The sequence below is a fragment of the Sarcophilus harrisii genome, chromosome 3 (assembly GCF_902635505.1).
Source record: "Sarcophilus harrisii chromosome 3, mSarHar1.11, whole genome shotgun sequence".
Lineage (NCBI taxonomy): Eukaryota > Metazoa > Chordata > Mammalia > Dasyuromorphia > Dasyuridae > Sarcophilus > Sarcophilus harrisii.
In genome coordinates this window covers 446737432-446750610 of record NC_045428.1, presented here as the reverse complement: position 1 = coordinate 446750610, position 13179 = coordinate 446737432, and the positions used below count along the sequence as shown (strand labels likewise).

General features: G+C 33.2%; 1 protein-coding gene across 4 annotated transcripts in view; it reads left to right on the top strand.

Moving 5' to 3' along the window:
- The window catches only part of RNF17 (ring finger protein 17), a 126905-nt gene that overhangs the window by 87710 nt on the left and 26016 nt on the right, over nucleotides 1-13179 (top strand). For all 4 annotated transcript variants that reach the window (XM_023499569.2, XM_031960840.1, XM_031960839.1 and 1 more), the window contains 3 exons: nucleotides 2615-2705; nucleotides 5996-6111; nucleotides 7666-7952. In XM_023499569.2, coding sequence (XP_023355337.1) covers nucleotides 2615-2705; nucleotides 5996-6111; nucleotides 7666-7952 — 494 coding nt within the window. The remainder of the gene's footprint in view (nucleotides 1-2614; nucleotides 2706-5995; nucleotides 6112-7665; nucleotides 7953-13179) is intronic.

The following is a 13179-nucleotide window of genomic DNA, read 5'->3' as shown; positions in this document are numbered from 1 at the left end:
TTTTTTTTTAATAACTTTATTGACAGAATCCATGCCAGGGTAATTTTTTACAACATTATCCCTTGCACTCACTTCTGTTCTAATTTTTCCCCTCCCCCAGATGGCAAACAGTCCTATACATGTTAAAGAGGTTACAGTATATCCTAGATACAATATATGTGTGCAGAACCGAACAGTTCTCTTATTGCACAGGGAGAATTTGATTCAGAAGGTATAAATAATCTGGGAAGAAAAACAAAAATGCAAGCAGTTTACATTCATTTCCCAGTGTTCTTTCTTTGGGTGTAGCTGCTTCTGTCCATCCTTGATCAATTGAAACCGAGTTAGATCTCTTTGTCAAAGAAATCCACTTCCATCAGAATACATCCTCATACAGTATTGTTGTTGAAATGTATAATGATCTCCTGCTTCTGCTCATTTCACTTAACCATCAGTTCATGTAAGTCTCACCAATCCTCTCTGTATTCATCCTGCTGGTCATTTCTTACAGAACAATAATATTCCATAATATTCATATACCTCAGTGTACTCAACCATTCTCCAATTGATGGGCATCCATTCATTTTCCAGTTTCTAGCCACTACAAACAGGGCTGCCACAAACATTTTGGCACATAGAGGTCCCTTTCCTTTCTTTAGTATCTCTTTGGGGTATAAGCCAGTAGAAATACTGCTGGATCAAAGGGTATGCACAGTTTATTAACTTTTCGAGTATAGTTCCAAATTGTTCCCCAGAATGACTGGATGTGTTCACAATTCCACCAACAATGTATCAGTGTCCCTGTTTTCCCACATACCCTCCAACATTCTGCATTCTCTTTCTTTGCCATTCTAGCCAATCTGACAGGTGTGTAGTGGTATCTCAAAGTTGTCTTAATTTGCATTTCTCTGATTAATAATGATTTGGAGCATATTTTCATATGGCTAGAAATAGTTTCAATTTCTTCTTCTGAGAATTGTCTGTTCATATCATTTGACCATTTATCAGTTGGAGAATTGTTTGATTTCTTATAGAGTCAATTCTCTATATATTTTGGAAATGAGGCCTTTATCAGAACCTTTGACTGTAAAAAATGTTTTCCCAGTTTATTGTTTCCCTTTTAATCTTTTCTGTATTAGTTTTGTTTGTACAAAAACGTTTCAATTTGATATAATCAAAATTTTCTATTTTGTAGTCAATAGTGATCTCTAGTTCTTCTTTGGTCATAAATTCCTTCCTCTTCCACAGGTCTGAGAGGTAAACTATCCTATGCTCTTCCAATTTATTTATAATCTCATTCTTTATGCCTAGATCATGAATCCATTTTGACCTTATCTTGGTGTACGGTGTTAAGTGTGGATTAATGCCAAGTTTCTGCCATACTAATTTCCAATTTTCTCAGCAATTTTTGTCAAATAATGTGTTCTTATCCGAAAAACTGGGGTCTTTGGGTTTGTCAAACACTAGATGATTAAAGTTATTGGTTGTTTTATCCTTTGAACCTAACCTATTCCATTGATCAACTAGTCTATTAGCCAATACCAGATGGTTTTAGTAACCACTGCTTTATAATATAAATTTAGATCTGTTACAGTGAGACCACCTTCATTTGATTTTTTTTTTCATTAATTCCCTTGAAATTCTTGACCTTTTGTTTTTCCATATGAACTTTATTATTTTTTCTAGGTCATTAAAATAGTTTTTTTGGGAGTCTGGTATAGCACTAAATAAATAGATTAGTTTAGGTATATTTGCTCTCCCAATCCAAGAGCATTTAATATTTTTCCAGTTGGTTAGATCAGACTAAATTTGTGTGGAAAATGTTTTGTAGTTTTGCTTATAAAGTTTCTGATTTTTCCCTTGAAATGCTTTTTATTTTTAATTTATTTCTGCTTCTGTAACAACAGCAAAGGTCTATTTCTCTAAAGTTCAATTCTGCAAACATTAAGCCACCTCCTTTTTAGATGCTTTTGATAATTTTGAGACTTCAGTTATGTGTCAGATGATTAACTTTAGAAACAACCATCCCACTCAGTGTGTCCATTCAGTGTGAAAGTTAAATAATTTGTGTCTAAGTGGACTTTGTAGTTTAGTATAAAAAGTGGATTACAGTAACCGTGTAAGAAGAACCAAAAGAGCCTATTTATTATTTAATTCCTTTGATCCTTTTTGATAGATTTTTGTCATTTAAGTATGAATTTTATTTTTAGAAATAACCATAAGTAATTTATAGGCAAGTCTGGAAAAAATTAATGAGAATGTGTAATAATTTAACAAAAAATTCCCTTTAACAAGCATTAATCTCCTATAGTTGCAAGATATTATGCTAAAAGTCCTGGAATACAGTCACAACAAAACACTTAGCATTCAGTGAGCATATGTTGTTCTAATACTTTTGAGCGGAAAAGGTCTTATCTAAATAATGAGACAGATTTTCTTGGCTTTTAAACGGGCTGTGAAAATATTTCTTAGAGGAATTCTAAAATTATATTGGACAGCAGTGGCACATAAATCCCTAGGTGATAAGTTTTTAAATTTTATTCTCAAGCAAGGTAAGCTCAAGTATACATGATTAAAATTTCAGCATGTTACTTGAAAGTCACGTTTCTGATATTCTTTTTTTCCCCCCTTATAGACCAACTGGTGGAAGTGACAAGTGGACAGCAACAGCTTGTGATTGTCTTTCATTTTACCTCACTGGAGCTGTAGCATCTATAATCATACAGGTCTATAGCAAGTAAAAGAAATATGGATATTATTTGTGTATATTTTGATCAGAAAGTATAGTTTAACATTATAGAGAAGGAAATGGAACTTATTTAAGTTATGTGTACATGTTTTACTTTTTTATATTTTTAAAAGTAATTAAGAAATCTCTAAAATGCAATATTCTTAGCTAGCTTAGCAATTTAAATGACAAATGCAGAATGTATACTATTTGGAATTACTTTACCCAAGTCTCATGGAAATCTATTTTATCTAGTCAGGCTTTATTTCTTAACAAAAGAATATTATCTAATATATTGCAAAATTACTATAAAAGATTCATATATATATACACATATATATATAGTAATTATCATATGTCAAGGAACTTTCTGAACTTAAAAAAAAAAAACTGCCTTTTTTGGATTCTTCCAAATATCAATTGACTCCATTTTTTAAGCATTTGAAAAGCATACCATCTGTTAGATTAATGGTATTAGATTTTTTTAGTCATTCTTAGTCTCCTGTTCTTTGGAGAAGAAGTTACTTCTTTGGAACTTAAATTACTTCTGTGACTTTCAACATACTAGAAAGAAGGCAGATAGGAAGGTGTGTGTATTTAGATGTTGTTCGCCTTGGCCTTTCTGGGGAAAAAAAAACTGGCATTTTAGAATTGTTTTGCTTTTTTTTTTTTTTTTTTTTTTTTTTAACCCCAAACCTTTGATTTCATTAGCATGGCAAGTTCCTGATATAGAAACACTTATTGTTAACTCAGATTGACAAATAGATCTGTGACTTTCTAGTTTTAGAGAATTACCCAGGAGCACTGAGAGGTTAAATAATTTTCCCCAAGATCATACAGCTAATAGATGTCAGAAGTTGGATTTGAACTCTGCTCTTTCTGACTCTAATCCTCTATCTATTACATAAGTTACCTCTCAGGAGTTTAGATAGCTCGGGGAAATTTTAGTTTGTAGCCTGCAAATTACTGTGAATATAGGAGGATAGAAAAACTTGACGGCTAGTGCTTTCTGTTTTTGAAATTTTTTTTCTCTTCTTTTAGGATTTTGTTTTGAGTTGGGTTTTAGGTTTTTAATTTCTGGGTAGTAAACTTATGTTCTTGCAGCTTTTACCTCTGTTTTGAAGCTTTCTTGGCAAACACTTACACATGTTGCTCTATTGTCTCTTTTAATAACCTGTTAAGAAATTCCAATACTGGTCCTTTTTCTGTAAACTTTACTTAATCTGGGATACATAAAACAGATATTAATAACTTCATGATGGCACTAGAAATGCCTCTTGGGGGGGAAAAATGTGCTGCCTTTGCATCCTTCTCACACAAAGCTTTGCCTACTGTCTTGTGGCTTTTTTTTTTTTTTTTTTTTTTTTAGTAACTTTTTATTGACAGAGCCCATGCCTGGGTAATTTTTTTTTACAACATTATCCCTTGCACTCACTTCTGTTCCGACTTTTCCCCTCCCTTCACCCCCTCCCCCAGATGGCAAGCAGTCCTATACAAGTTAAATATGTCACAGTGTATCCTAGATACAATATATATGTGCAGAACCGAACAGTTCTCTTGTTGCACAGGAAGAATTGGATTCAGAAGATAAAAATAACCTGGGAAGAAAGACAAAAATGCGAACAGTTTACATTTTATTTCCCAGTGTTTTTTCTTTGGGTGTAGGTGCTTCTGTCCATCCTTGATCAATTGAAACTGAGTTAGATCTCTTTGTTGAAGAAATCCACTTCCATCAGAATACATCCTCATATACAGTATTGTTGTTGAAGTATATAATGATCTCCTGGTTCTGCTCATTTCACTCAGCATCAGTTCATGTAAGTCTCGCCAATCCTCTCTGTATTCATCCTGCTCATCATTTCTTATAGAACAATAATATTCCATAACATTCATATACCACAATTTACTCAGCCATTCTCTAGTTGATGGCCATCCATTCCTTTTCCAGCTTCTCGCCACTACAAACAGGGCTGCGTCTTGTGGGTTTTTATAGTCCTTTTTTGTATGTTAAAATATAAAGATCAGTGATGAAGGGGACAAAAAAGTTGTCATCAGTATAATTGTATAAGAAAGCAGACAAGATTAGAAGGGAAACAAACTGGGAAAACATTTTTATAATTAAAGGTTCTGATAAAGGCCTCATTTCCAAAATATATAGAGAATTAATTCAAACTTATAAGAAATTCAAGCCATTCTCCAATTGATAAATGGTCAAAGGATATGAACAGACAATTTTCAGATGAAGAAATTGGAACTATAGTCATATGAAATGATGTTTTAAATCACTGTTGATCAGAGAAATGCAAATTAAGACAACTCTGAGATACCATTACACACCTCAGATTGGCTAAGATGCAGGAAAAGATAATGACAAACATTGGAGGGCATGTGGGAAAACTGGGACATTGATGCATTGTTGGTGGAGTTGTGAACGGATCCAACCATTCTGGAGAGCAGTTTGGAACTATGCTCAAAAAGTTATCAAACTGTACATACCCTTTGATCCAGCAGTGCTACTACTGGGCTTGTATCCCAAAGAGATCTTAAAGGAAGGAAAGGGACCCACACGTGCAAAAATATTTGTGGCAGCCCTATTTGTAGTGGCCAGAAACTGGAAACTGAGTGGATACCCATCAGCTGGAGAATGGCTGAATAAATTGTGATATATGAATGTTATGGAATATTATTGTTCTGTAAGAAATGGCCAGCAGGATGATTTCAGAAAGGCCTGAAGAAACTTACATGAACTGATGCTGAGTGAAATGAGCAGAACCAGGAGATCATTATACATGGCAACAAGGGGACTTTGCAACGATAACTTCTAATGGACATGACTCTTCAGCATTGAGAGAATCCAAATCAGTTCCAATTGTTCAGGGATCAAGAGAGTCATCTACACCCAGAGAGGACTGTGGGAAGTGAATGTGGACCACAACATAGCATTTTCACTCTTTTTGTTGATGTTTGCTTGCATTTTGTTTTCCTTCTCAGGTTTTTTTTCTTTCTAGATCTGATTTTTCTTGTGCAGCAAGATAACTGTATAAATATGTATACATATATTGGATTTAATATATATTTTAGCATATTTAACATGTATTGGACTACCTGCCATCTAGGGGAAGAAAGTGGGGAGGGGGGAAGGAGGGAAAAATTTGGAACAGAAAGTTTTGCAAGGATCAGTGTTGAAAAGTTACTCATGCATATGTTTCGTAAATAAAAAGCTTTAACAAAAAATAATGTATAAGAAAATTTCAACTTCATGATTTCTGTGGTCTTGTATTGCTCTAGGAAAGCCATACAACATGGCCACTGCCTGTGAAAATTTTATGCAGAGATGAAAAAGGACAATGTATTGATATCTCCAATTATCTCATTAAAAAAGGTTTGGCTTTGCGGGAAAGAAGGTATGGAAATTTGGGGATTGTAATGTTATAAAAGACACTTTTCTAAAGTTTTCTTTTTCTTTAATTTCTTTTATATATGTACATATTTATTTTTATCTCAATTTTGTATATCTATTATATGGAACATAAAAACCAATTACACATGCCTCATATTTTAGAAAAATATATATATTTGTATGATTGCTTATAAATCAGCTCTTTAACCAAGAAGAAATTTTGATCTGAACCGACTCTTTCCTCAAATCAGTACTCAATTTCAGCTGATCACAAGGTTGTCTGCCCAGTAGATATTGTCATTTCTATGGGAATTGTTGATTTGAATAGTCTCCACTACCATATTTATTTATAGAAAATCCCTTCTTTTCAGTACTATTTTCATTCTAAAACATGGAGAAGTGCCTCTCTACTTAAATAAAAGAATTCTTTAAATGAAGTTACATATTTGTGAAAGAGGAATATGGATAGGGGAAAAGAGCAAACTCTTGTTTGCTTTTATGATTTCAAGTATCTTGCTTGAGATTTTAAGGACCTTTCTTGGAAATGGAGATCATTAAGTGTTATGTAACCCTAAAATTCTTAGTTCATTTATCTGTGCCAGAACTTCAAACAAATATTCAGAAGACCCATCATTCAATCTTCTGCCTATTGATTGCTCATAATTTATTTGCTGCCACAGTGACCCTCCATCCTTACAAGATGAGAGGAAGAGAGTCACAAAGTAAAAAAAAGGCATCTACAGAGAGAAGTATAAGATTGTGTTGAATTATTCCTTCTCTCAGCTGAATGATCATTGCTTTTAATTTATTTTTTGTCTCTTATTTGAACCATGGTCATTCAATTTGATGCAGAATGTCTTAGAAAAACTGAGTTAAAGTAAAAAAAACAAAGCCAAATTTGTGTTCATAATATCATTTCAGTGGAACTGCAGTTCCTTTCTCAAGGAGATGAGGAGAAATCAAGGAGTGAATTATGAAATTTTTTTTAATGTTGCTTTTGAAACTTTGGGCATGAGGAGTCATTTTAGGCAGGACGTACAAAAATAAATGCACTGGATTTTGTTATTTTTGCGTATTCTATTTATCTTTCCAAGTAGAATACAAACTCCCTGAAATCAGAACTGAACTCTTTCTTTTTTATAGCCTAATTTATCTGTATTGTATTTGTACCCAATAAATAATCTTTGCTTTACTAATTCATTGATTTATATAGTTTTTAAAAGTGGTCATTCAGAAATCACTTTAAAATTGGGAAAACTTTTTACTTCACATAATTGTTATGCGGATTAGCAGTTTAAATTTAAAAGGCATTTGTCTTATGATGCAAAATAATAGAGTATAGTAGACAGAATAAGTGAAATTGTGTTGGCAGTTGAATCAATGTTAACATTAATGACTTAAATTTTGTTATGACTAAATTCTCAACTGTGAATTATTAACAGTTCATTTGGCACATTATCATATGAAAAGCACTTGTAGGAATCTGTACGTATGCTTTGTGTATTATTTTATATTTATGCTGTTCTGCTCTTAGATAAATTATTTTTGCACTTTACAGAGCTGACAAAATTAATAAAACTGATTTGTCCTCTGAGAAGAGCCTTGATGTCCCCATGGAACAAGAGAGTCTGGGAGTGGCTAAGTATAGCACATCTCATTTTGAACCCAACAAAGTTAATGGTATTATCAGTGAACATAGGGTATCTGACATAAAGAAGACAATGCTTGACCCAAGAACTGGAGGATGTTACAAACCACCAGTTATTCCTAACATGAAAGTGTTTGAGGCAGTCGTAAGCTGTATTGGTGATGATGGAACTATATATGTGGTACCAAAATCATCAGGTAAGGCAAACACAGAATACTAAGCTATCCATTTAGAGATCATAGATTATGGTTTTACTACTTTAGTTTTAATTATTATTATTTTTAATCAGTTTATAAGAGTAGTTTACATTTGGACATAAGATTAAAATGCACATTTAAAATAGAAACTCTTGAAAATGTCTTATTTCTTTATCTGTCATTTTATTATTCACACTTTTTTCTTGCTATATATTATCTTTTACTTACATTATGTAGCTTTAATTATTTGCCACATTGACCAGAATCCGAATACTTAAAAAAAAAAAAAAAAAAAAAAAAAAACTTTAAATTTAACTTTTTCAAGGGGGTAATTTCTAGTAGCATTTTTCTTGGTTTAAAAAAAATGCATAAAACTAGCAAGTTAATATTTTAGTTGTCTTGGTTATTTTAAGAGATCTTTGTAATGAAGAACTTAAAATTAAAATCAGTTGTTTGTGTTAGGTTTAATTTCATATATTTAATGATATGTATTTATATGTATATATATACACATGTTTTTAAAAATGAGGAAATACATTTAAATTAATTTTGGCTCAACTGTTCCCCTTAAGTAAAAAATCACACCATGAAATTTCATTATTTTTTTCCCACTGTCCTTAATATCTTTCAACTTTCTTCTTTGACCACTGCTTCCCAATTATTTGGGAATGAGGTAATATTACTCATAATTTTCTACCATTCTTCTCCATAAGATTTTGTATTTATGTTCTAAAGCTCTGTTGCCAGAACCTGCCATATCTCTCCACTTGGCAAGTAAGTCAAATGCTTGCTAACTAAGGCATATTTTAGATTCTTTTGGTCTCACTTATTATGGTAATTGATCTACCTTGATACTGGTGACAATTGATGTTGATTAATCCATTTCTCATTCTTAGCAGTAACTGAAATAGGTTCATAAATAGATTAAATAAAAATTATTTTCATTGTATGCCATATCTTTCATGTTTTTTTAATTTTGCATTAATTTTTGTCTTAAATGTAACAGGTCCTATAGTTAGACTACACTGTTGAATGGGAAATTGACTGCTATCACTAATAATAAATCATTTAGTGTCTATTAAAATGTAATCATTTTTATCTTTGTGATGTTATTTTGTTCAAGGCCAAGAACTTACAGTTCTGTTCTCAAAAAAAAGTATTATTCTGTTATTCTGCAAGTGTGTAGTTTAGGTAAAGTCTACAATTATTTGGCTTTTTTAAAAATTATTCTTTGTTTTCCTGATTCACATTTTCCACCTGTGTACAGGATTATCAGCTATGCCCACATTTTGTATTGAATTTGCCAAGTAAAAATTGATTTAATTTGGAGCATCTTAAATTCTTAGGGCAGCTAAGTAGCACAGTGAATAGTGTTCTCTGCTTGGAATCCAGAAGATATAATATCTTCCTTAGTTAAAATCTGGTTTCAGACACTAGCTGTGTTTCTCTGGGCAAGTCACTTAACCCTGTTTACTTCAATTTCTTCATCTTTAAAATGATCAGAAAAAGAGAATGGCCATTCATTCCAGTATCTTTGCCTAGAAAAGTTCCAAATTGGGGTCACAGAGAATTGGACTTGACTGAAAATTACTAAGTAGTAACAGTTTAAAAAAAAAAAAAAAAGTTCTTAGAGGAACCTCTTCATCCTTTGTAAGAAATATTGGCACAAATAGCTGCAATTCTCAAAGTAACCTCTTTGCAAATCCTAGTCGTGAACAACACTTACAAAAAGAACAGATATCCCAAGAAATTAAGTTTCTGGTTACCTATAGATAAATAATAAAAACTTCTACCAGTTCCTTTGTTTGTCCCTCTAAAGAGAACATAGACTATCTTTCCATTAACTGCAACTTCCTTTTATCTGTATCTGAGTGATAGTGAAGTTGTAAAGATTGATACAACTCCATTCTGTTGGAGATTTGGTCTTAAGAACCATCTGGCATTACTTTATTTCACAGGTTGCCATGGCTAAAGAATCACCATTCTAAACTAAGGCAGAACATCAAGGGTCTTTACTCTTGAGAACAAATCAACAATCATAAATAAATCATAAATCAACAAACATAAAAGGAAATTGGCCTGGCTGGATTAATGTAGGAGAGAAATGTGATTATAGAGCAAGGCTTTTTAAACTTTTTCCACTTACAGCCCCTTTTTGCCCAGGAAATTTTTACATGACCCTGAGTATAGAGGTATATAAAATAGGTATACAACTCAAACATTTAATCGTCATTTCATGACTTCCACATTTAGTTACAAGACTCCCTATGGGGTCAAGACCCACAGTTTAAGAAGCAGGGGACATATATGGTAGGCAGAACAATTTGGGAAAATACTCATTCAGTTAGTCAGTTAAACAACAAACCTTTAGTAAGTTTTTACTGTGTGCCAGTAGATAATTTGAGTGCTAAGGATACAGAAACAATTGTATGACTTATTTATTCATGGCTTTCTGTCATTAGTTGGATTGTAGACATTGGCAGAATTTAAGTTAGGAGCTTTTGTGACTATAAGGAAACCATTTCCAAGGACATCTCAGGGATTTTGGCAGCACTGAGAAGGCACTTGGGGAAGCAGACAGATTGAAGAAATCTTGAAGTTGAAAGGCCCAGTCAACTCGAGATAACAATGTTGAGAAGGAAATTTTTAATGATGAGCTTCTGGTTCCTACTAGTGTTCCCAAACACACTGCAGAAGGTCACAGATGACTTGGACTAGATCAGCAAAGCCGATGTACAGAACAGGACAGCTAGTTAAAATCAAATAGCTTAGCAACAGTCAGCCTAGTTAATACCTCATTGTTTAGAGAACTGAAAACCCTTAATGAAAGCTTGAAGCTTGTCAAAACACATATCCCTGAGACTCTACTATCCATTTCACTAGAGGTAAAATGATTTGCCAATGCCAAGTCCTCAGAATATAGTCAACAGCAAAGCTGTATCAGCACAAAAATATGGGCTGCTTGCAGGAGGCTTTGTTAAAACTCTGTCTATTGCCCATCTTTGGCTAGAAGGCCTGAACAACCAGTTACAGGTCAACTCCTTTGTTGTTCAGTCCCTAATGTCAACCTAGCAAATAGATCTTGATTCACCACGGTGGCATTTGAATGCAACAGGTATTTTAAATAGTCCATTCTGTCTTAATCATCAACTCCTAGCGATAACTTTGAGCCATAATGTCCCTAACTCGCTGTTTAATTCATTTGAATGCTGTGCCTTGTACATTGTAATACGACATACTGTCTGAAACTTTGGCTGTATTGCTTTGTCACCCATCTTCCCCTTTCAGTATCCATAGGGCTGTTTAAAATAACATGGCTTATGTTGACAGTGAACATCTCCTCAGACTAGAAATGGGAAGTGTTGCATCAGAATTAAAGGATCACATGCATTGCAAAAAAAAAAAATAATAAATCACATAGCCATTCTACCAGTTATAACCTTCTAGCTATGCTTATTAAAACTTGTTTTCACTAAGTAGATATGATCTGTTACTAAAACCATATGTAAAGTCTTTCAGTCATATAATTCTGAATCATCATTTTATCTTGATGAAACATTTCATAATTGGAGTTGCACATGTAACATATATAAAGAATTCAAAATGCCATTGACCTAATTCTATGAATCAGCATGTTTATTGATCACAAAAAGATACTTGATTTGATTATCTTAAATTAGATTATCTTAAACAATGGATTATCTTAAAAGTTATCTTTCAACAAAGTATCTCCTATCAAAATTATTAAACAAGATTCTTTGCAAGCTCTAACAAGGAGTACCTTGTTTAGCTCTTTGAATAACAATATCAGATAATATTAAAAACAGACATATACTTGCCAAATGTGTTTGCCACTGTCATGGAAGATAGTAAAGAAGCCAAGTCAAGATGGGATTACTCCCTGTTTAAAAGTCTATTTCATAGCAGTTTGTCAGAGCCTCCAAAATAAGATGTAAAATCACTCAAAAGAAATGTGCCTGCCTGTCTGTAGGAAAAACCAAGAAGTTTAAAGAATTCCAGTTGTATAGAGTAATACTATTGTATATACAATCCAGAATTTGTTGATCTTTGTAACTATATCTTGTATGTTTAGGATGATGGTCTTCTTGAATCACAGCTAGCTTTCAGGTTTGTTCCTAACTAGGACCAGCCACCTCCCACCCATCTTCCCAGGGAGGAGCTAGGGATCTTTCCCTCTTCTCTCCTCCCCTACCCTACTCTAAGTTGTAAATGTGAAGACTTGACAGACTTAATAGCAGCATCTACTGAGCAGTTGTAAATGGAGGACATTTACTCCTTGGTGAAATGGGTTCCTGCATTTATCTGTCTCTCTTGCACCTGATCCTTAAACCATCGACAGAAAACTTTTGTCATGCCATATTCCCCAAACTCCTTGCCACATGTCCCCTACTACAATCCCTGCTTAAGGATGACTGAATATTTCCATCTGCCATGAACTGAATGTGATCATGAACCCTCTTTAATATGTTGTCTCCCATAATTAGGAAATGAGCTCCAGGGTTATCTGAATATTGTTTTACAAGCATTTAGAGACTAGTATTTGCATATAATAGCATTTAAATGCTTTTTCTTTCCCTCTAATACTTAAGGGGGAAAAAGTGCTATTTGTAATCTTTAGTCTTCATCTGTAAATAAGTTTATATTCCAATTAAAGTATCTTCCATGTGTCTACTTAACTTGGCAGTTTCTGAGATCTTTATCCTTACAGCCTTTTTGATTGCAGTTTGATTTTTCTAAGAAGTTATTATGTACATAACCTTTTCCACTTATATCCTTTTTCCAGAGTCAGCAGGGTTTTTTTTTGTTTTTTTTTTTTTTTTAAATAAGACTAGTTACTAGCCATGTGACCCTGGAGAAGTCATTTAACCAATTGTCTCAGCAAAACAAATAAAGAAATAAATAAGACTGGTTAAGCTGACTGACTACTGTCTTTTATGTTCTAATTCTTGTGGATTATAACCTTTATTTTAGTTAATGGTCTGACTGCACAGAAGTGTAACTAAATCAAAAATGACTCCGCTTTGGTAGGCACTTGTTAAAGTAAAAAAAATTTTGATTTTCTATTTAGTCTACATGGTGTCCACTGTTTCCAGCTGTCTTGGGAGAAAAATCATGTTTTACAGGCACATCTCTGGTCCTTTATTTCTTCAAACTATTTTATACTTTTGGGTTTGGAGAGGTTTTTTTGGCCATTCTTTTTAGGGTC